This window comes from Chionomys nivalis, chromosome 9 (genome assembly GCF_950005125.1).
Source record: "Chionomys nivalis chromosome 9, mChiNiv1.1, whole genome shotgun sequence".
Classification (NCBI taxonomy): domain Eukaryota; kingdom Metazoa; phylum Chordata; class Mammalia; order Rodentia; family Cricetidae; genus Chionomys; species Chionomys nivalis.
The window spans coordinates 30,667,251-30,691,321 of record NC_080094.1 but is presented as its reverse complement, the minus strand read 5'-3'; the positions used below and the strand labels follow the sequence as shown (position 1 = coordinate 30,691,321).

At 45.7% G+C, this 24,071-nt stretch overlaps 1 protein-coding gene across 4 annotated transcripts in view; it reads left to right on the top strand.

The window, feature by feature from the left end:
- Rin2 (Ras and Rab interactor 2) overlaps window positions 1-24,071 on the top strand; it is a 165,551-nt gene that overhangs the window by 52,736 nt on the left and 88,744 nt on the right. Inside the window, exons 1-2 of one of the 4 annotated variants that reach the window (XM_057781494.1) lie at window positions 17,427-17,673; window positions 18,985-19,077. In XM_057781494.1, coding sequence (XP_057637477.1) covers window positions 19,021-19,077 — 57 coding nt within the window. In that variant the 5' untranslated portion in view covers window positions 17,427-17,673; window positions 18,985-19,020. Of the gene's footprint in view, window positions 1-17,426; window positions 17,674-17,979; window positions 17,999-18,782; window positions 18,843-18,984; window positions 19,078-24,071 lie in introns of those variants that run through there. The other 3 variants (XM_057781496.1, XM_057781493.1, XM_057781495.1) reach the window with 3 other exon arrangements.

Here is a 24,071-nt window from a genome sequence, read left to right as displayed (position 1 = left end):
GTAGCCAGGGCAGTCACTGAAGCTTGGGGCACTTCTGCGGTCTGAAAAAAAGGGCAGAATCAGCAGCACTGGGCTGCTGAAGCGGTTGGTGTCAGGATGTCTGGGGTGTGGTACCAAGTGCAAGGAGAGCCCAACCAAGTCTCCAGCAGGAGCTGACACGAGGCTAGGTCTGGGCACTGGTCAGAATCTTTCCTTCCCCGTTTGGTGATGTGCTATTTGTTTGCTGTGGCTTTTCAAAGCACTCCCCACCTTGCTGTATGCAGAGAACACGATCTTTCTTCTCACCCAGGACTGCTGATGTACTGAGCCACAAACTACCCACTACCTGATCCAGCCTGGGCCACAGCCTCTCAGGAAAAAAACAGGAAGTACATATGCACTTTCCATGTTTGATTCTGGTTTACGTTTCTCATGTGTCTTAAATAACAGGACAATTTTCCTTTGTAGGAAAATACCTACAGGAATTAAGCTGCCATATGTTGAAGAACATTTTATTCTAGTAAGTTATTTTGTGTTCTTCACTATTTTAAGGCCTGTCACAGATTCTCATTAACTCTTGCCAGAGACTTACCAGGCCGGGAAACATGTGGATGGGTGGAACAGGCTCATGGTTCCTCCACGTTGTAGTGTGGAGCTGGGTGCCCTGCCCCAGAGGAATCTACAGCCTGTGGGTGAAAAGCAGATCCCTGTTGTCATGGTATCATGCATATGATCAGAAGGAACAGTCAGTCGGTACCCAGAAACTATTGGTGACAGAGCTGGAGATTGGGTAAAGTCACAGATTGGGTTATCATTCAGCTAAGTCTTGAGAGAGAAGGATTTATAAATTATTAGTTGGCTTGTTATTACTGTGTCCAAAATACTTGACAGAGACAACTTAAGGGAGAATGGATTTGTTTTGGCTCATGATTTTAGAGGGTTCCACCCATGATCCTTTGGCCCCATATGCTTGAGCAAAACATGACAGTCATGGGAGCCTGTGGAAGAGAAGAACTGTGTACTTGACAGACTGGAAGCAGAGAATCAAGGGCATATAGGACAGGGCCAAGGTAAGCTAGAGCCCCGGGGACATGGTCCCAGTCACGTATTTCTTCTACTTAGTCCTCACCTCTTGCATTTCACAACCCCACAAATGCCATCATATTATGAATTCGTCCTTCATCAATGAAGTCAGAGCCATTGTAATCTAATTGTCTCCTGAACATAACCAGAGGAGGGCTTCCCTAACTGTTTCTCAGTCCAATCAAATGATAATGAAGACAGATCCTCAGAAGGTATTCACCAGGGGATGGAGGTGATGGGTTTTATTTTGTAGTTTTATTTATTATTATTTTGTGTGTATGTGCATGGTGGGGGATAGGATATACAGTGCGTGTGAGGTCAGAGGGCAGCTTTGTGGCATCAGTTCTCTCCTTCTCCTTTACACGGGATCCAGGGAGAGAACTCAGGTCTCCAGGTCTGTGCCACAAGCACCTTTACAGGCTGAGCTGCCTTGCCAGTCCAGGTAGGGCTGCATTTTAAAGAGAGGCTAAATGAGGTTGTCAGGGTTAGGGGGTGTAGTGGATGAGGGATCAGAATGAAAATAAAGATTTGACCCCAGTTAGGAAAGACCACATGTGTTGTGTCATAGTCTAGACTTTATGTTCTCAATATCAGAGGCGTTGGTCAGATGTGGACTTTCCGCCGCTCAGACTTCAGCCACTGACTTCTGTCAAAGCTGAAGGACAGAGGTGTGAAGCCTGCAGTCACCCAGACCGTTCACCACTGAACACACTAAGGACAGACAGAGACTTGTTGTAATAAGAAGCGGCAGGGCTGCGTCCCCAGCACCCAGCCGCCCGCATGGCTAGCTTATGCCCCGAAATAATTACACGGAAACTGTATTCTTTTAAACGCTGCTTGGCCCATTAGTTCTAGCCTCTTATTGGCTAACCCATTGATCTAACCCATTTCTGATATTCTGTGTAGCCCCACGAGGTGGCTTACCAGGGAGATCTTAGCCTGCGTCTATCTGGAGTGGGAGAATCATGGCGACTCCCTGACTCGGCTTCTTTCTCTCAGCATTCTGTTCTGTTTACTCCACCCACCTAAGGGTTGGCCTATCAAATGGGCCTAGGCAGTTTCTTTATTAATTAACCAATGAAAGCAACAGATTAATACAAGACCCACCTCCATCAGAGACTGAGCTGAGAAAGGCAAACCAAGCCAAAGCTGGAAAAGGAGTCGGAACCCACTGATGGCCTCCACCACCACACGAAGCCCTCCACGGGCCCTCAGTAATTCCCGTGACACTCCAACCACTTGTCTCTTTTACGTTTCTATATGGAAGCAATGCCAGGCTTCGGGAACAGTTGCAAGTGTATTCCAGAGGATCCCCATGCCACACAGACTTGTGCCATTTTGTCAGCCTGTTTCGTCACTCACCTCGTGGTCTGAAAGCCAATCACAGACATCAGATTCTTTGCCACGTGCTACATCTGTGTGGAACTTAAAGAGCTGCCCTTTGAAAAAGTATCGTACTTATTTTTATGTGTGTGAGTGTTCTGCCTGCGTGTTTACATGTGTACCACTTGGGTGCCTGGTAACCAAGGAGACCAGAAGCATCAGAATCCCTGGAACTGATATTTTGGACTGTGGCAAACCTCCATGTGGGTACTGGGAGCCCAACTCAGGTCCTCTGCAAGAGCAGTATGAGTTATTAAGCCTGAGCCATCTCTCCAACCCTTGAAGGGCTGTCTTACATTCCTATAATCTTGTGACCTTAAGACTGTCACCTCAAACTTGGAGTTTAAATCTATGTCACATGTGGGGGAGGGGTGAGAGGTTGGGGATCAAACTCAGGGCTTTTCACCTGCTAAGTACTTTACCACTAAGCTACATACTAAGCCCTGCAATAAATACCAGGGTATTGCTTTGGTTTTTGTTTTTTAATCAGTTTCCCTAAGAATAGCCTATGTATGCTCCTAATAGGACAGTTTGACTTGTTTGTTTGTTTTACTTTACTTTACTTATATTGGCTCATAATTATTCACACAAAGTAAAAAAAGCAAGATTTCTTCTTATGATTCTTTAAAGTAGCTGTGAACCAGGCTGTGTAAACCAGGCTATGTGAACCAGGATACATGGACCAAGCTGTGTGGGCCAGGCTGTGTAGACCAGGCTGTGAAAAGATTTAAGTTCAAGTAATTTATTAGGGGATGATCTGAGGAAACAAATAGCAAAGGGGCTGGGAGGCTGGGGAATGGAGCTGCCATTGAAGGATCGTGTGTGTGTGTGTGTGTGTGTGTGTGTATCTATGCTTGACTGACTATCCCAGTTAGCCTCTGTGGCAGAGGGTTCTGAGGCGCCAGTTCATAGAGGCAGCCAGTGAGAGCTTTGTCTGCAGTCAGTGCCCAGCTGGAGCTCAGTCTCCTGGAGAACCTTTGAACAGTGCTGTTGAATGTATACCTCAGAGTTAACCCCCTGGTTTGCTGTTTAACTTCCTGGTATGCAGTGTGAGGGCTGGGTCACCTGAGGAACAGTGGCGTGGGGAAAATGCATGGCAAAGGTAGCCTTGAGATAGTCTTTGCACATTGGACGAGATTTGGCTAAGCTAACCAAGCAAAGATGCAGGGAAGGCAGTCTGATCAGAATGCAAATATAGCTGTGGATGGGAAAGGCTGGGTTGGGTGGGCTTGTGGTTCTGCCTTATCCTTTCCCCACCCTGCAATCCCACAGGCTTGTTGCTTGTTTATTTTTGTCTTTGAGCCAAAGCGGGCCTTGAACTCACATCCTCCTGCTTCTGACTCAAGGAGATACCTTTTTAAAGGTGAAAAATCTTTGGCTGAGGGAGTAACCGTGCTCACACAACATGCTGGCTTCAAGCCTAGGCGTGAGGCGCTGACAAGGGGGGGGGGGGAGTATGCAAAAAGATAAAGGAAGCTATTTGAAGGCTTCAGTGTTTCCGTGTTTGCTTAGTGTATTTAGAAGGCTAGGTTCGATCTCCAGTACTTCCCACAAAACAAAACAAAAAAAACTAACAAACCAGGCATTTATACAACTATTCAAAAAACAAACAAACAAAAACCAGAACTATATCCAGATTTTTTTTTAAAGTCTAAATCTGTAATCTCAGCATATGGGAGGTACAGGTAAGAGGATTGTGAATCAAGGCCAGCATGGGCTAAGGCATGGTGAGTTCCAGAACAGTGCAGATTACAAGAGCTTGTCTCAAAAGGAAAAATACGATTATCTTTTAAATATCACAAGTGGTTTTTAAATGTAATCACATACATATAATCGTATAACAAAAGTTTTCAGGAAATAGTCAGATAATAAATATCTTAGGGTTTGCAGGCCATGTGGTTTTACTATACCCAGAAGCAGCTATGGAAAATCCAATAAAGGATTCATTGGTTTATGTCAATAAAACTTTATTTATAAATGAATGTAGGAGGCACATTTGGCTGTCTGCTGATATCGGAAACTCATAATACTGGAGTTAGCCAGGTGTATTGGCAAACACCTATTATCCTAGCACCGAGAATCAATGTCACCCTCAGTTACATAGTGGATTATATGAGACTAAGAAAAAGCAATATTGAAAATGCAAGTGATTACAGATCATATCAATATCCACTATCCACAGACAGTAACAGTTGCATGCCACAGAACAAACGTCATCTCGTGGGCAGGCACGCTTCCCATTAGCTTCGTTTTCTATAATTTACGCAGTTGAAAATGCACGTCGTTGATTTTATTATTGGCAGTCTCTGCCTTAGCAGATATGCCTACTTCACCAAATCTAAACCAATCTGGGTGGAGCCCTTTTGGCCACTGGGACATATGCACAGAGAGCCAGAAACTTTGAGATGCCCCTCAGCTGGGCTCGGTGAGGTACAGCATCACCGTCCTGTTCATCTCCTACAGCAAACAAGCAAACAAGGGTCATTTTGTGCCATCCCGAGTGCTGCATTTTTCACGTTTTGGTGTCCTGCTGTGCACCTGTGTGTGATTTTCCTGCTTTAAGTGGCCGCTGAGCTTGACACTGAAGTGCTGTCTAGCGTTTCTCTGCACAGCACGGCTGAAATATGCCCTGTGGAGAGAGCTTACGTGCTGGGTCTATTGGGCATGAGATAGAGCTCTGTTGGCCCTGAGCACAACACCAATGAACCAGCAGTGTGATGAATTAGGTGATTTTAAATTGAAACATACATCTGGCAATGCTACGTATTGATCTGTCTGTAACAGGTTGTGACTAGAGACTGGCAGGAACATAACCAGCAGGTATGAACCAGGGAACGTAATACTATGAGCACAAGAATTGCTTGTTGCTAGCAGACAAAGACAGGCAGAGATAACCCAGAAGGGCTTGAGACAGCACACTGATCACCCTGGAGGACATTGCTGGATGCCTTCTGTCTCCTTCCCTGACAATGTTTCCTGGAATCACCTCCCAAATAAGGCACGTGTTTCAGGACATCTGGAAGACTCAAACAGCATAGTGACAATGACAGAGGGGCCCAGTAAGATTTGAGGGATGCAGGACGTAACTTCCTTGCGAAGTCTGGAAACTTAGATTTGATACAGAACAAAAGGAGCCCTGGATACCCAAGTAGGGAACAGGTCATTAAATTCTAAACTTTGTGTTTCCAACAGGGAAGTGGATCACTGGGAAACAGCCAGTCTTAGTCTGTTTTCTGTCGCTAATAACATAATATCACAGTCTGAGTAAATTACAAAGGAAAGAGGTTTACTTTGGCGCACAGTCCTGATTCAGAGTCAAATAGCCTACATCTGGTAAAGACCTTCATAGTAGCAACGTAGCAAAGGCAGGGCAGTATACGGCCAGACAGGGAAGCGGTGTGTGTGTGTGTGTGTGTGTGTGTGTGTGGTGTGGATGAAAGCCAGGGCCTCCCATCTGCTTCCCACTGAGTACCCGCTTCAGTCCTTGCTCTGACTATATGCCCACCAGTGTTCAATCACAGGCGATCTCATGCGCATAGTCAATCTTACTACCTCCCAAAACCCACCTCTAAAGTTCACATCCTCCTAATATTGCTTCCCCAAAGTAGAGATTAATTTTCCATGATGGGAACCCTTGGGGGTTGACTCAACCTGTCCAAGCTATAGCGAGGTCATCCCTTTGGGACAGGCTTGCAGGACGGGTAGTGCCGAGACAAACGGTGGCTCTGCACAGACAGGCACTGATGAAACCATTAAGGCAGCCTTGTCCAGGGCCAAGTGGCTGTGCAGACTGAGAGGAAGATGAGAGAGACGGGGGCCTGAAAACTCAGCAGAGGTGCAGACAGACCGACATGCAGGGCAAAGAGCCGAAGAGCCAGCTCCCTCTCTGAGCCTTCAAGCCTGGGGTTGCCATTAACAGAGGAGAGAGAGGACTTCAGGGGAACGGAATGTGAAGTGGAAAGTCGGCATCCGAAGCTAAATTTGAGAGGAAGAAACCAGAAATGAGTGCTTTTTGGCTACTTTTCGTAGACAGATATTCCTGCATTCAGAAAAGGAGGTGGGAAAGCAGGAAGAAAACTCACAAACCCTGCAGGTTTTGTTTTGTCTTATTTTTGTTTGAACCAGGAAAAAGAAGGAGTTGAAACCCGGAAATAATGTGTAAATTTGACAGCCGGATGGGTTGACTTCTGTCTGCTGTCTTTGTCTAACCTGATGAAGTACTGAAAAGGTAGAAAATAATAATTTTAGAAACAGGATACAGGGGGAAAATGTGTTTGTAGGGAAATACTTCCAAGTAATAAGGCCTAGCTGACAGAGTCTGGGGAGAAAGCTTTGGTTAAAATAGAAGCTTCTAGCACTGTGGGGGAGTGTCATGTTCCACACAAAGACAGGTGTGATCTCCAAGGAGACAGGTAATATGGAAGTTTATGTATAAAAGCGCTTTGTAAGTCAAAATACCAGAAACCAACCAGCTGGCTGTATTAGGGACTTATCACCATGACAACATTCCTGCTAAAAGCAGCTGAGCATGGAAGGGCTTATTTCCGCTCACACTTTGAGGGTCCCAGTCCCTCACGCAGGGAAGGTATGAAGGATGGATCGTGAGGTAGCTAGTTACTTTCCATCTGTCATCAAGAAGCAGAAAGAAATGAACATTGGCGTTCAGCTCACTTTCTCCTTTTGATTCAGTCGGGAGGCCCCAGTCCATGGGTTAGTGCCACCCACATTCAGGGTGTGTCTTCTTGCCTCTCTTAAACCTCTCTGGAACTATCCTCGGAGACACACCCATGATGTGATTCTAAGTTCCATCGAGTTGATAGTCAAGATTAGCCGCTATAATTATTGTCTCTAGAGCAACAGGGCATTAACTCTGAATTATCCAGACCCCTCCCCACATCATTCCAGGGGAGACCGTGAAGGGGTTGGTTTGGCCCATCCTTGAAGCTGATGGAAACTTTCCTTCCTGCAGAAGCATAAGATGCTGAGCAAAGCACTAACTTATGATCTCTTCTTTTCCTCCACTAAAGGTTTCTGTAGTCAACCAAGAGAAAGGCCTTGCTTACTCAATAGAATCAGGTGGTGTCACCCACGTTTTTATTCTCTGCAGTGACATGCGGCTAGGAGGTATGGAAAGGCTGTTACCATTATCCTAGAGCCAAGACAGTGACTACGGCCACTTGGTGCCAGACACAAGGTAGAAGGGTTTTTCAAGACTAACTGAATGTGTTTTGACTTTCAAGATGACATGGCAGCTGGTTTAGAATGCACTGGGGAGTAATCCAAGATGGTAGCCCCCCAGTGAAGAGGCGATAGAGAAAGCCATAGGCAAAGAAAAGAGCCCAGCAGCCAGGATGCTTTCAAGGACCCATCAGAAGGAAACTTGGATCCCTCTTGGCTCTCGAATTCATGCTTCCTACTTTCTCTAAGTGTCACAGGGGTATAAACAGGACCATTCAGGGCTGAACCCTTTACTTTTGCAAACTAAAACTGATGGGAACTGAAGAAGAATGGAAGCAAAGCAGTAGAAGAAGGTGGGCCTTTTCAGCCTTGAGCCCTGAGGTAATATTGCCCATCACCCCTCTGTGCCCTGAGACCTAGGCTCTGCTCCTGTTCCTGTCTCATCACTCTCCTCTCCATGGAGGGACAAGTCTATGGGACAGAAAGGTTGAGCCACTCTTGAGCTCAGATTCCATCTAAGTCTTGATCATGTTCCATAAACACTGTGTTCTGGAATCTCTGCCTACAAGGCCTTGCTCCTGCAACCTGCACAAGCTGTCTCCAATCACTCCACCCAAAGGCTGCACCTGCCCCTGCTGTCACATCCATAGGCTGGAGACTGAGGAGGGGACAGATACAGACAAGACAGGAAGGATGGGCTGTCAGGGAAAAGTAAGACATGATGTTCCATGAGGCATCTTCAGAACTAACCCATGTCTCATTCAGGCATAAAGCAACACAGAGTATGAAACTCCACATGATAGGACCTTCAAGGTCCTCGCAGAGTCACATCTGTCATGGAAGAATGGAGTAGAATCTACTCAACAGTCTCGGTGTTATGACTGTTAAACGTTCAGACATTAAACATATATATGGACATCCATCTGTCCTCTGGCCCCAGCATCCCCTTGAGGAGCAGGAAAATCCAGGCTCTAGCGTTACTCTACACATAGACTGCCCATCCGTGAGCCCATCTGATGCTATGCCATCTTTTTTCTTCTTCTAGAAGTCTGACTCCTTGACATGAAGCCACCTCCTCAGACACGTGTCATCTTGCTCTGACATTCCGTGATAGGACCTGAGCCTGCTCCACACTAGCTGCACCTACCCTGTCTAACCTCCCTTTAAAAGAGGGGAAGGGACACAATAAAGGACCCCTGAACGAGAGGATAGGAATGGGGCTGATTGTGAAAAGGAAAACACTGCCCTCAAAGAGAGCCAGAGAGGTCAACAGGTGTCCTGGTAGTTGTCACCAGTGCCAAACTGAGTAGTATGTAGTGAGATTCATGTATTACCCTAAACCCGTATTCTTACATCTCAGTAACTGTTGAGGGAGCTGCATTCCTGCCACCCAGCTCCCAGCCGCCCGGCTAGGTTATGCCCCGAATAACAACACACAAATTGTATTCTTTTAAACACTGCCTGGCCCATTATATCTAGCCTCTTCTAGGCTCATTCTCACGTATTAATTTAGCCCATTTCTAATAATCTGCATAGCACCACTAGGTGCGCTTACCGGGAAAGATTCAGCATGTCTGACCTGGCGGCTGGCTGCATCGCGTCTGGCTCTGAGAGGAGCTGCCCTGCATCTGAGCTCACTTCCTCTTCCTCCCAGCATTCTGTTCTGTTTACTCCACCCACCTATGTTCTAACCTATGAGGGCCAAGCAGTTTCTTTATTAATTAACCAATGACCTTCCTCCATCAAGTAACGGACATGAATGCCATTGACCAACCAAAAACCATGCTAAAAGCTTGAGGCACCATCACTGACATTAAGCCCCCTGTTTGGTGATGGCGGCTGATAGCACTAAAAGCATTGTGTGGGCTCCCATGACTCTGGCAGACACAGAATAGTTTGTAGGCCTGCTTCTTTGTGCATCTCCTTTGCTGATTTCCAGACTCTGACTGTAGGGTAGAATGGCCACATTGTCCTGATTGCATTCATTGATGTGGGAAGACCTAGCCTACAAGCAGGCGCCATCATTCCCTGCAGTTGGGTTCTGGCTTATATAAGAGTGGAAAAAAGCTTAGCAGTAGGCATGAATGCATTCTTCTCTCTGCTTTTGACTGTGGATGTGATTGGCTCCTTCAAAATCCTGCTGCCTTGATTTCCCATAAGTGATGGACTCTAACTAGGAATCATGAGCTAAAATAAACCCCTTATCCCCCTAGGTTGCTTATTTTATCACAGCAACAAGAAACAAAACTGAAGACATGGGGGATGATTAGAACACCCTTAAAGGATGCGTAAACACATGCATAGAACCCGTGTGTGCCTTATATTTCCACATATGCATCAGCTGTTCCTCCATCTTAACTAAGCACTCATCACACACCATGGCCATAGATTTTGCACTTTGAGGTATGACTATAAAATTACCACATTTTCCCCTTCTTCCTAATTTGAAAATTTACTGATTTTTGTTTAGTTTAACAAGCTGCCCATCTTCATTTTTTTCCACTTAAAAGCAGCACTTCATGACTTCCTTTTGATCTATCCAAGTTGCCAACATCACTTATGCTTTGAGACCATTGTTAAGTAAAATAAGCATTACTTGAATACACTAGCTGGTCTCAAAACCAAGGCAGCTACAGAATGAGAGATGGACGGGTGGTAATACACAGGGGCACTGGACACTGCAAGTCCCATCGTGCTGTGCAGGAGGGTGCACAATTTATAAACAGTTTATTTCTGGAATTTTCAGTTTAGTATTTCAAACCAGAGTTGAATTTGAGTAACTGAAACCATAGATGAGGGAGGAATCTAGTCTTCCTATTTGTGTGTTAATTTGTTTGTATGTTGTGTTCGTGCATGTATATATACATGTTTATATGTGTTGATGCACATGGGTGTGTATGCATGTGGAGGTTAAGGTTAATGTTGAATTCCTCCCTCAGTCACGCTCCACTTTATGTGTAGAGGCAGGGTCTCTCACGTAAGCTCCCAGATCACCTATTCATCCAGTCTAGTTGACTTGTTCCTGAATCCACTGTTTGAACCCCTCAGTTCTCCTGGAATTACAGATGGGCCACCACACCGACCTTGCATTTATATGGGTGCCAGAGATCTAAATTCTTGTTGTCACACTTGGTAAAGCAAGCGCTTTAGCCAAGGGCTTACTCCCCAACCTCAATGGTATTACTTTCTTTTTTTAAGGTATATGGATAGTTTGCCTTTGTACTACATATGTGTAGTACCCATACAAGGTCGGATCGCCTGGAGCTGGAGTTACAGGTGGCTGTGAGCTACTGTGTGGGTACTGAGAATCAAACCCAAGTCCTCTGGAAGAGCTGTCAGTACTCTTAGCCTGTGAGCCATCTCCCCAAGCCCTACAGTACTACTCTTAATAAACAGATAGGATTCCCACTGTCTTCTCGTCTAACCTCTAAGAAAATGGATCTCACAAAGCCTAAGATAACAGACTAAACACATGAATTCCTTAAGGTTATCCTAATGGCACCATTTACCTTGATTAAGATGGTAGCCAGAAGCAGCTGTGTCCAGCTGGTGACAAATAGATGATTTGTGGATAAAGCATGGTGTCAATCTTCAGATCTAATTTCCTACATTTGCTGTAGTTTATTACTCCAGTGTATGAATAATCAAATTATGAAACCGCTTCAAAGACATTGTGGCCTAGACTTGGTGAGCGAGTGCAATGGTGCACTGGCTTTGGTTCTGCTTGCTCACCAGAGCTGATCATTACATGTCTGTGTCTCTTGCCAGTCTGCTGAAGTCATTCAGGAAGGTTAGAGTCAGCCGTGGTAGCAGTATTTATACCACAAAACAAGCAGATGTTAAAGCTGGGGCTTTGCATCCCCAGCAAGCCAGCTGCTGAACATTTTTCAGCACTTTACTGATTTAAAGGGAAGGATAAATGTCTTAATGATAAAGTTCTAGTTTTCTTAAGTCCGCAATACACACAGTATGAAAAGAAGAAATCAAAAGGAGTGTGTAGGTTGGTGAAAGTTTATTTTCCCAGACCCTAGATCCAGTCACCAAGGAGGAAGAGGCGAAGGCAGCAATCATGTGACTTCTTGTTGCTCTGACAAAATGAAAATGATTTTTGTTTTATAAAGAAAGAAGCCCCTTTCCCTTTAGGCCCATGGCAATACAGAATGTAATGGCAGAAGCGCATTGTAGAGATAGACTGCTCACCTCCTGGCGGCCAGGAAGCAGAGGGGCAGGGGGCTGGGCTAGAGATAATCTCTACCCTCCAAGAAGGCCTTATCTCTTGATTTTTCATCCAGCTATGGTTTACATTAATGAGGTGAGTGTCTTCATGATCTAATCACCTTCCAAGAACACTACCAGCTGAATAACAAGCCTTCAAACCATGAGCATTTTGTCTGGGAAGATATATTCAGACCCAACACAACTCAGTTCATAGTATTAAAGACCCTGTACACTCCCAGGTACTATATTATGTGTGGTATGTGGCAATGATATTTCTCTTCCCTTACTTCTGAGAGGTAGGTATCATGTTTTGACTCAGAACCTTTTTTTTGAGACTTGTTATAATTATGTAGCCTAGGCTGATTTTGGACTCTGGTTCCTCTAGCTTCAGTCTTCCAAATGCTGGTAATATGTGTGTGTCACCATGCCTAGTAATGCAGGACATTATTTTGTAGTCAGTGAATGTGATATGTTCATTACTTTTTACAAATAACACAGTTGCTAGGAATAAGAAAAATATTAAAGAATAGAGAATACTTTGTTCTTTAAATTTTTAGATTACATGAATTTCTGTGTGGAAAAATCCTCTCAACCTTCTATACTTCATATCCGGTACAAAAACCAGTTTGTTATGGATCACAGACCTATGCCCGGAAGTAAAAACTGTTAAGCAGATAAAACATAAGCGAGCTGGGGTGCAGACCAGTGACTGAACACCTAGTGAGCAGGCAGTTCGATAGCCAGCATTACAAAAATTAGAATAAAATATATTCTTCAGTAGCTTAGTAGCTGATGTTAGAAAAGAGAAAATGATGCAAAACCCAACTAGAATTAAAGAGCAATCTTAAGTCTACTAACTGAAATTATATAAGAAAATGACTAAGTAATTAAAATGACCTAATGGAGCTTGCTCCAGAAAATAGTTTCTGTAGGAAAATGACTGATATTGGGATCATTCCAATGAAAATATTTGCGTTTATTAAATGTGGAGTTGAAACTTCCTTAGGGGTCACAAAGACCAGATTAAAAGAAGACAGGGCACAAACATCTTCTGTCAGTCCACAGCTGCATCCTATGATCTAATCCTGAGCTGAGAGAGAGCACGGTGGTAGAGAAGAGGTAGAGAAGCGGGGGGGGGGGGGGGGGGGGGAGGGAAATGGGACTGAATGCACCCATTAGCCTTACTTTTGCAGTGATGTGGAAGAGCAGGCACCTACCAGGTCTCTAATCTGTTCTCCCTTTACTGAGAAATCTTCATCAAAGGTGTCATTATCCAATGCTATACTTGTCATGGGGCCTTTTTCACTCCTTCCTTAGTTTATTTCAACATCTTGGACCTAAAGACCCAAATAGAAGATAACATCCCCAACTTCGTCCTGTTTCTGAGAAGCCATCGTCACCTCAGACCCCCCTCTAGCTTTTCTGGGCAAAGACTCAGGTGCACACCCCTGCCCGGCATCTTTCAGTGGCCTCTTATCTCCATTCAGGCTCCTTTCTCCCCATGCTCCGGATCTCTGCTTCCTACAAACTGAGCCGTTACATGTGCCAGATCCAACTTTCTAACGCAAGTGCCTACTGTGTGCCTCTCCAGTTCCTGAGCAAAAGAGCCTACTAACCTGAGAGCAGCTAGTTTTATACTAGCCTGAGTCAGTGTCCATCCAGACATACCCAGCAGAGGGGAGGTGGTGGGCAGATACCCTCAAGTAGTATGTCAAGTACAAGATACAGTCTATAGTCTCCTCCAGGAGTGTACTGTGCTCACACACAGCACAGAAGTGAGAGAAGTCAGCATGAGCTCTGGTGAACTAAAGAACTGTGTCCTGTCTAAAACACAAGAGCACACTCAGAACTGTGGCCATACTGGAGTGATGACAGTGTGGCAGAGATATTCTACCCCAACACTTCTAAAACGGGGCACGGTGTAAGATTACTACTATGGTATGCATAAGTCTCCCCACAGGGTCTGTATCTTTAAAAATATATCAGTTCTTGGGTCAGTGGGATAGCTCAGTGGTGAAGGTGCCTGTTGCCAAGCCAGATGACCTGACTTGGATCCCTAGGATCTACACAGTGAAATAAGAGAGCCTTCTCCTGACAGTTGTGTGTCTGTGTTTACAATGTATGTGTGCCATGTTTGTGAAGATGCCTGTGGAGGTAAGAAGAGGGAGGGCATCAGATCCCCCAGGAACCTAAGTTGCAGGTGGTTGTGAGCCATCTTGTGGTTACTAGGAACCAAATCCAGGTCCTCTACAAGAATTGTAAGCCCTCTTAAGAAGTGAGCCACCTCTCCAGCCCATTTCTCTTATAAATGAAAAGTTTTCACGATCTGAAAGCTCTAAGAGCTGGATGTGTGGATATACACTTGTAAGCTTATTGCTTAAAAGGCTGAAGCAGGAGAATTGAGAGTTCAAGGGCAACCGAGGCCATAGTGGGAGAGCCTGTCTCAAAACAAACAAAAAGAGATACAATTGTTTTAAAATAAGAAGAAGCAGAGGAGGAGAAGGAAGAGGAAGAAGAGGAGGAGGAGGGAGAGGGAGAAGAAGAAGAAGTTTGAAGTTGTTGAAGTTTGAAAGCTGGGCTGGGCGGACTTGGTGCATATGTTTAATCATCTCAGTATTCGGGAAGCAGAGGCAGGCCAATCTCTGCGTTTGAGGCCAGCCTGGTCTATAGGGAAAGTTCCAGGACAGCCAGAGAAATCCTGTCTTAAAAAAAAAAAAAAAAAAAAAAAAAAAAAAAATTTAACTGCTGAGTGAAAGACAAGACACTGAGAACTGTTTTTAAATTCACATAACTTAAATTGTTGAGCCAGACTCTGGAATAACATTTTCCTGTCCAACTTGAAAAATCCCTGGCAATACAAAGGCAGTAATGGAGATGCTCAGAGACCTTTCCTGCACACAGACGGAGCTCCCTGCTCTCACAGAAGACAAAAGCCAGGTGGAGAAAGGTCTGCTACAGCAGGAGCTGCTCACCACAGGGCCAGGCAGGGTGTGGCACCTTGCTCAGGTTTGCACTTACCCTGACTGGTCCCCTGGGGTGAGGCATTTTGGCAGTAAAATAATTATAATAATGAGATCTTGTTTACTAAGATAATCCCAGTTACTTTGCTCCACTCAGCTACTAAAAGAAAAAAGTATTGAGTAGAAAAATGTTGTGTATGATCTGGGGGTAGGAACTCAGGGTTAGCAAAGCTCTGTGTTTTGTTTTGCTTTCTTTGCTTGCTTTCTCTTTCTTTCTTTCTTTCTTTCTTTCTTTCTTTCTTTCTTTCTTTCCTTCCTTCCTTCCTTCCTTCCTTTCTTTCTTTATCTCTCTTGTCCCTGAACTTTGTGTTTTAGGCCTCACTGTGAGTGATAGATTCCCAACTGCTGTTCTTTGGTGGGGTTTGCAATTGTCACCTAAAGCAAATAAATAGCAGAGGAGAAAGGATGAGGGTGAGGCTGAGCAAAGCATACAAAACTTCAGTCAGACAGAGAAACAAATCCAGAAGATCTATTGTACAGCATGATGATGCTGACTGTAATTAATGATAATGTATATTTGCTGGGAGTGGTGGTGTATGCCTTTAATCCCAGCACTTAGGAGGTGGAGGTACACAGATCTTTGTGAATTCGAGACCAGCCTGATGTATGTAGCAGGTTTTACATCATAGGGCTACATAGTGATATCCTGTCTCAGGAGATAAAGACTGAGCTTTGCAGAGACTTTTAAGTGCTGTCCCAAGTAAACAAGCACGGACTGGCAGACATGCTGGTTAGCCTGAGTTAGCTACTCACACTGTATACAGATTTTCAAAAACATGATATTGTATACCATAAATATGTCCTTTTTTTTTTTTCAAATAGAAGATGTGGTTTGGATAAGCTAAGAGGAAGGGGAAAAGAGAGGTGTGGAAGGGGAAAGCCTGCCTCTCAACAGCTCAAATGCCACATAGTAGTATTTCTGTCAGCAACAGACCAAGCATGGGGCTATGGTCCCTTGGGTTATGCAGTAGCCATCTTAGTTTGTGTTTGGACCATGTATGATGTTCACATAGAATATATCCCATATTGTCCTTAAACAATACATGAGTGCAAGCTCCAACCCTTCAGCCTTTCCCGGATCCGCCAGCAAGGTAGCAAAAGGTAGCACAAGGTTGAACCGAAGCAGCTCCATTAATCAGCCTGCCATATGCCAAAACCTCTGCCTTTGTCTCTGCATCTGATTCCACAGAGGCCAGCCTGTGGCCGTGTCTGTGCCTGTCCAGGTAGCTCCTAGGACTTGGAGCACACTGGCTCAGCAGGCTTCCAGGACAGCTGGCACCCAGCCAGAGGACATGGGTGTCATTTGCACTTTCAGGAGCAGACCTTCAGTAACTCAGAAGTCACTCATGGACCCAACCACCTGGAAAGCCACAGAGGCCCATGGCAGAGGGCTGCCCGGGGTCTCTGGGAGACTGAGGAGCACCTGCTTCCTGTCTTTGTTCTTTCTCTCCTGGGGCTCCTCTTCCATTCTTTCAGTGATTGGCCGAAAGGCCTGGCTACTCCAAACTGTTGCAGTGGCTTTTTGCTAGTTCTTGATGGTGTCTGGGAAGAGACCACACTGGACAGACGGCTCTCATTTCTCAAGAATCTGATGACTTACCCTTCACAGGAACCAGGCGAGGTCTTTAGCTGTCCAAATCTGGAGGAATGTTATTGTGTCTCGAGCTACGGTACAGTTTTGCTTTGTTGTCCGGTTGTAACCGGGTAGTTTGGGGATCCCACGGCTGGATGATATCTACAGGAAGGACCGGGAGCTGAAAGGAGGGGAACAGGACTACAGTCACCTCAAAATTGTACTGTGGATGTTGGGCCAAAATACTGAAAAAATTATGGCTTAGGAAGAAAAACATTGCATTGCATGGTCATGAACTAAAACTCTCAGACACCAAAAACCTTATACACATCTATGCACACACATGCACTGTCCAGTCTGGTTCAACTGTGGTACCCTCCCCATCTTCCATTATGTGACATGTACCTGCTATGGCACTTGTCAAGGTGTTCTTGTCTTGGAGAAGCTTTACAATAAAGGAAGGACATCACCTTCATCTTTAAAAGAAATACAGCAATCTGCCAGCCCCACGGGATCCAGCTGAATGATTAATCAGGACTGCCTGAGGTACAGGTGTATTCAGGTGTCAGCAACTGATTAAAGCAGCAGCAGGCTTCAGGGGTTCCGACGACTTCATGGCCAAAAGCAAAATTCCTTGTGTGCTTTTTAGCCCGTCAGCAAAGGTTTGTATGTGGAAAACCCTGGAGCCGAACAAAGAAACTGTTCTGGATGAGGAATGAAGTCTTGGCTCTCCCTTAGCAATTCCTGAATTGCCAGGCTATGTGGAATCTTCTGCCAGGAAAACGACCAGAAGAAAGAAAGATGACAAGGCTCAGGTTTGTTTAAAGCGTACACTCTGTTAAAATGTCTGTGTTTCTGGGTCTAAACAGTTAAACGGCTGCTGCCCAAGGTTCCCATCCCGTTCCAGTTCTGAACACAGCTCTGTGTTTTCCCTCTGGAGGGACGCCAGTCTATGGACGTTACTAATAAGGATGGACTTCAAAAACGCTGGAGCTAGGCTCCCGCTTAGATGCTGAGCCAGAACCAGAACCTCTAGATTCAGCGGGATCGCCATGAAGCTTGCCACCTCTCCAGGAGGGTTTAAAAACACTGGCCTTCAACCCAACAGGGTCACGCATGGAACAGAATGCAGGAGAGACTTAAAGTGACCAAGACCTGGAGCAACTCCTCAATTAGAGGAGGTTTTGGAAGGAAGGCTGGGTGTGTAACAGACTGTTTCTCCTAGACAAGATTCCACACGTGAGTCCAACCAAATAGCTCACTGTGGGTGTGAATTTTGAGGTGGTTTGGGGCCAACGGAGTCTCTGCGAAGGTTCTTGCTTTCACACCCAGGCATTGCTCTGTGGTAGACTTTCCTTTTCCCCTTGTTAGGCCATAGCTAACAATGTCCTCAACATTCAGTGTCTGGTGCTGGCTCTGTCACCCAGGCTTTGGTACCTCCCCACCTCATGCCTGCAGCCCAACCACTTTTAATATTCCTTAACGATTTGAGTGATGTTTTCACTTCCTACTTCCTGTGTTGTTCACGTCTGCAATGTGCCCTGGCCTGTGCATGTTATAGCAAGTAGGGATGCTTGTGTATGGTTGAGAGGGGGAGGGAAAGGAGAGGGGCGGGGGAGACTGAGAGACGGGGAGAGAGGAAAGAGAGAGGGCACTTTGTGTGTTTTCTGTTTAAACCTGTTCCGTTTCACTGGACAAGTAAGGCTTCCCTTGCCACCTCAGTACACACCTGTCTCAGCCAGATCCATTGCACCAGGTGTGTGTACCCACTTAGCCATGAAGGTGGAAGGAAGTCGTCGTACGGTATGTGTGGATATTAGTAGTTTCTGGGCTGTGTTCTAGGAGGGGAAATTCCAAGCGAGATAGTCTGGGTGATGATTCAGGACCTTGTTGTTATCCTCTTTAAATTTTCCTGCGTTCCAAAAGCGAGCCCATCCCCCAAGCCCCTGGATGATCGGAGCTGTTTACAGACGTCCTCTTACACAAATGAGCTCTGTAAACAGTAACTCTCTGGGCTGCATCCAGTCCCGCTGGCTTCCAAGGGGGGAAACAGAGGGATTTCTCCCTAGTGCCCTTCTGCTGACCTTGCTTGCCCGGGAGGGGAGCTGACTGAGGGAATGCTGACCTCACCCCCTAACAGCAGGATTTCCTGGGACATAGAGAACTCCATTCTTCTGCGGTCTGCTATATGAAATCTATAAGCTTTCAGAGCAGATTATGGGGACAACTAATATTGGTTCCTTTTGGACTTCAGTATGGGGTCAAGCAAACACACAAAGCCATCATTATGCTCCCTGGAGTCCTAAGGACCTTCTACGTCAGCTGCTGGCAGAGGGGGTGGGGCAGCGAGGTGGGGCACGGTCTAGGAAGAGTGCTGGCTGCGGCAGGAAATCGGGCTGAAAGGAGATGTAAGGGCTTTGGTGGGAAATAAATGGCACAATGTTGTTGACGGAAAAAGATCTTGGCAGGAAGGTTGTTGTGAGTGTTCTGTGGTTTAGAAAGGAATTTCCTACAGGCTGGACTAACCATTGAAAATGTCTGTACCTTCAGGAGTCCCGGGCACGCAGTAGAGCCTCGCTGGGTGAAATGTCAGCTTGGACCATGGGCGCCCGCGGTCTGGACAAGCGAGGAAGTTTCTTTAAGGTAAAAGGAAGCCGGATTTGGGATCTCAGCTCTGCTTCCTCTGCGTGGCTGACTGGGGAGCTGCAGGCACCCAAAGCTGCAGATTAGAGCTTGGAAGCCCGCTGGCTGAACCAGCTGGGGCCAGGGACGCTTGCCTGAGAACAGGGTTGGTGCTCACAGCAGGACCGGGCTTTTGTGACTTAGTACTTCCTCACTGGCTGGGGACTGGGGCAGAGATGCCACACTGTAGGACCCTGGAGGGACTGATCTGGTGAGCTGTTCCGGTTTTTTTCAGCTGGGGAATTTTAGGATGAAAGCTGGACTTTGCTTTCCAGAAAATTAATGGTGTGGGACCAGTGTATTCGCCTGACTGAACCATTAAAGTACTGCAGAAAAAAGAAAACCAAAGCAAAACACCAACGATTCCTGGACCTCACCGTAGGCTGATTAAATATTAGTTCCGGGTGTGTTTTTCCAAACACCCAAAGGTTTCTCGTAGTGGGGCAAGGATAAGACAGGATTCAAACCATACAACTTTTCTGTATCATGTGGGCATTGTTGGGGCTAAAGTAACTTTCTGGCTTGATGAGGGAAGTTTTAAAGGGTATTTTATAGAGAGAGAGTTCGTGCATTTAAGATTAGATAGTCATTTCTAATGTTTCCTTGCAAGTTAGTTTCCCTTTTGTGGCTTTTTGTCTTGCTTACTTATACCCTCAAATAAATGCAAGTTTATTTTGCAAAATCCTGAATCATGGCCCCCATCCTGAAAATAATAGGAGAAAGAGGGTTAAATGTGCACACTTGAAAGGTATTACAGTCAGGTATTCCAAACAATGGCTGTTGTCCCCAAAGGAGGAACAAATAAAGAAATTTTATTGCTTTATTACTGAAGGAAAAGGTGCTTACCTTTAGTAACTCTAAAGCCCTCAACTGTTAATAAGGATGTCTTTGCTCTTATCTGTGCTCCCTGTATCCAGAGATGTTGACTGTATAGACAATCCCCCAAAAGCCTTGGCAATAGAGAAAAGCTGAGTTTGTAGCTGAAATGAGGACACCCTCAGGATCACAGTCGTAATGGTGTCTAGGTGAGGGACCACTGGAAGGTGTGTTAATGGGGTTTCGATGTCAAGTCCCAAGTCCTTCAGAAAGTGATTGAATTTTAGCAAAGCTTGGTAGGTGACATCCCGGAGCTGGTGGACAGAGGTTCTTGAGGGGAGTCTTGTTGAGTGAATCATTGAAAAGCAAGCTGTTTTCCCAAGTGAGCCAACTGTTGAGATTTCCGGCGGCAAATAGAAAAGCTATTTCTTGGTGTATAGCCTTGACTCTGGACAAGATCCTAGAAGAATTAAGTCGTATTGACACAAATGACCTCCGTCCTTAGTCCACGTAGTTAAGCTACGTCCACATAAGTAATCTCAAGCCTCAATTAGTTTACTCAGCGTTCATCGGACCCATGTAGCTAATCACATGAGACAGATGAGAGGAGGTGAGTCCTTTGGTCTCTTGGGGACCTAGTGCTGAACCCCAGAACCCTAGATTGTATCTTACACTGGGCTATGCTTGCAAAGGCACCATCTCAAACCCTGCTTTATCCCAAAGCATTGCCTAAATTAGCCTAAATATTGGCTAGTCCCTAATTACCACCTTCAGATGCACAGGGAGCCCTGTGGAATCATAGCTTACATAGTAGTTAGACTTCAAAGTCAAGGCAAAGGAAAGAAACAGAGAGAGGTCAGACTGCGTTTGAAATCTTCTGCGGAGAGGTCCTGTTGGAGCCAGTGCACCGTCCATCTGAAAGTTGGTTTTGGTCAGTTGTTTGTTTTCAGCCCTGGGAAAGCGGTTGTTTTCGTTTTTAATTTTCAGTAGAGAAGGAGGCACAGAAATTGACTTGTAATACTGTCTTATGTTAAGAGAAGGAATCAGCCGGGGAAGAGACGGAAGCTAGCTAAGCACACTGTGAGCCGTTTCTTGAACTCTCCTGGGTCAGACCTTTTGGGAAATTCCAGCAAAGATGTCTGAACCTCTTATTATTATCTATATTTCTGACAGAACTTAAATTATATGCTTTCTTTAGGTTAGATGTTCATGATAATGGCAGCCACTTTTATGTAGGTCCCCCCTTCCTCGTGTTGATGCGCACCGTTGATCTGTATTCTTCACCAGCGTTAGACATAGAGTTATCCACAAGGATAATGTAATGCCCTTTGAACATTTATTAATAGCAAACTGGAATCCAGTGGCCCACATGATATGCCCCTCAGCACATGCGAGGACACATGGGCTCTTCCATGATGCTATATGTTTTATTTAGAGCCATGTCTTTAAAGCACGTGTGAACGCGTGATCCCACCAAACTCTGACCCAGACCAGCTGGAAAAAAAACCAAAAGCCATTCCTGACCTCTTGGAACTTTTCGTCTGGTAGCAAAGAAAGACAACTACTGAAATCAGCCAACGCCAGACACAGTATTGTCAGTGGTGAAGAGGACAGTCCCTGGGATGGGAAGTAAATAGAGCCTTTGAGACTAGGCGCCCTGCCCTGGGGTTCCAGAGAAACCTCTATTAAGGAAGAGAATGTTCACTTGACAGCCGAGATTGGGAGACAGGAGTGAAGCTGAATTTTAGAATGACGCTTCTGCGGTGGTAAAAACACTTCTCTGACACTGAAAATGGGGATGCTGGGTTCTGTGCTGAATACCGCATTAGGCTTATCATCCTTCCCGGCTATCAGTGCTCTGTGGTTTCGTGCAGAGCTCAATCATTGAAAGACACCCAGCAACCTTGTCCTCATCACACCTCTCCCTTCCCAGCGTGTGCTCTAAGCAAGGACCGCTAACCACCAATGTCAAGCTTCGATTTGCGGTTTCTCAAGTGTCCTGGCTGGGAAAACAACTTAGGTTAGAAAACACAAGGCACATGGAAAGGCCTGGGTGGTCTGAGCATCCTGGAATAACTGTGGCTGCCCTTGGTCATTGTTCCTGTAGGGTCACATCCCGGAAGCCACATAATTCCTATGCTGGACACACATGTTTTCCAGTTGTTCACAGCACCATGATTAATTTTCCTTAGCCACCCGTGACAAATGCTGTCTTCCTGCTTTATTAGGCCTCTGTGAAAACATGGGGAGATGAAGAAACATGGAGCCCTAGATGGAGTAAAAAAGGTGTCTGTAACTAGGTAATAGATCTGAACACAGACGACAACCAGAATTGAAGGGTGAAATGGATGAACAAGTTTCTATAAGATGAGAGAGTTATACAAGAAAGTCTCCCAGACTGGAGACATTCCCAGTGGACCTGATTTAGGAACACAGATACTCAGTCACCGTGATCCTTCCTAATCCTAGATCTCACAGCTTCCTCCAGACGGTCCCTACCCAATTCAGGGACCCAGTACTGACATATCTTTTATAAGTCCAAGTCCATACCCTTCAACTACTACATCTACCATCTGCTTAGGACCTCACTCTTCCATGAGTAGACATCACGGTTGATGCTCACCGTCCAGCTACACTACCACCAAACGCGATTCTGATTTACCTGCTTCAGATCAACAGGCTCATCCTTCATGTTCTAGGACCACCAGGTTGTATCTGCCTTTTCCTCAACTCCTTGTCACCTGTTCTGCTGCAGCAGCATGCATCTGAGACCAAACTGTTGACTGTCAGTCTCCAAGGTTTGCTCTTGTATCACCTGTCCTTGTCCTCACCCTCTGCCTCTGTGCTATCCTTCCAGGCTAGGCTGACCTACTTTATCCACTGGTAGCAAAGCTCACACAGGCTGAATGAGTGGGGATCTGCCTTCACTTTTGTCTGGAGATAAAATCCAAGTAGAAATGGTGTGTGAGTGTGGGGGTGTGTGCACGTGCATGACGGGGTTCAGTGAGGGGAGCTTGGGAGATGGCGTGGTTGATAAAGCACTTGCCTTACAAGTGTCTGTTCAGTCCCCAGAGCTCAGATTAAAAAACTGAGTGAATGCAGTGCCATGCACTTATAATTCCAGGGATGGCAAGATGGGAGGCGAAGACAGGTGGGTCCCTGGAACTCATGGCCACATAACTTAGCCGATTTTTAAAAGTTTTATGCCAATGAGAGCTCCTGCCTCGAAACAATGAAAGGGAAAGGCACCTAAGGAACAGCATCCACAGCTGGCCATCCCTTGACCTCCAAGTTTGCACACACACACACACACACACACGTGTGCATGTACTCACATACACACACACATGTGCACAAACCTGTGTGTGCACATGTAGAGATAGTATAAAGAAAGGCATAGCTGTGGTCCCAATATAGTTTCAGGATTTAAACTTCAGTCCACAACTTCAGCTCCATCAGAAGTGTTTCCTGGTCTTTTATCATTATGACTCAGCCCCCAAGAGGAAGGTCTCCACACGCACCGTGAAGAATGATGCCAGGTGACCAGCACACACCACCCACATGTGTAGGAATGCCTTTGAGCTTCTTCTCCTGGCCCACCCTCGCCTGCCTGAACTTGTGTGTAGAGTTCCCCTGTACTAAGTGGGACTTTTGCTTGCCTGGGCCTGAGAGACAATGTGAGAGTTGATCTTAATTAACCAGGAAGGAAGTGTGTTTGAATCACAGAGACCCTGCTCACCTTTGCAGCACAAGTGCCTGAGCCTTTTGGACATCTCTGGACCCATCACCATCCAGCTGAGAACAACTGGAGTGTGGAACACTGTTAGACTTACCCAGCATGCTTAGGACGCTGAGTTCCAACCTTACCCTAAGCTGGCTTCATTCAAGGACCCTAATCTCTGTGGGAGCTCCATTTTTAGAGACCCTTCTATGTGCTTGGTTTGCACAGGTTAGACCAGGTGGTGTGCTGTGCTTGCCTGTTAGAAATTAAAAACCTGCAGTTACATGTCATAGACACCACAGCGGAGCTCTCTGGCATGGTAAAGGACGGGGGTGCTTTGACTGAAATCTAGCTCTACCAAATGGGTGACAGATTCTCTTCCTCTCAGCTGAGTGCCCTTAACTGTCAGTCTTTCCTG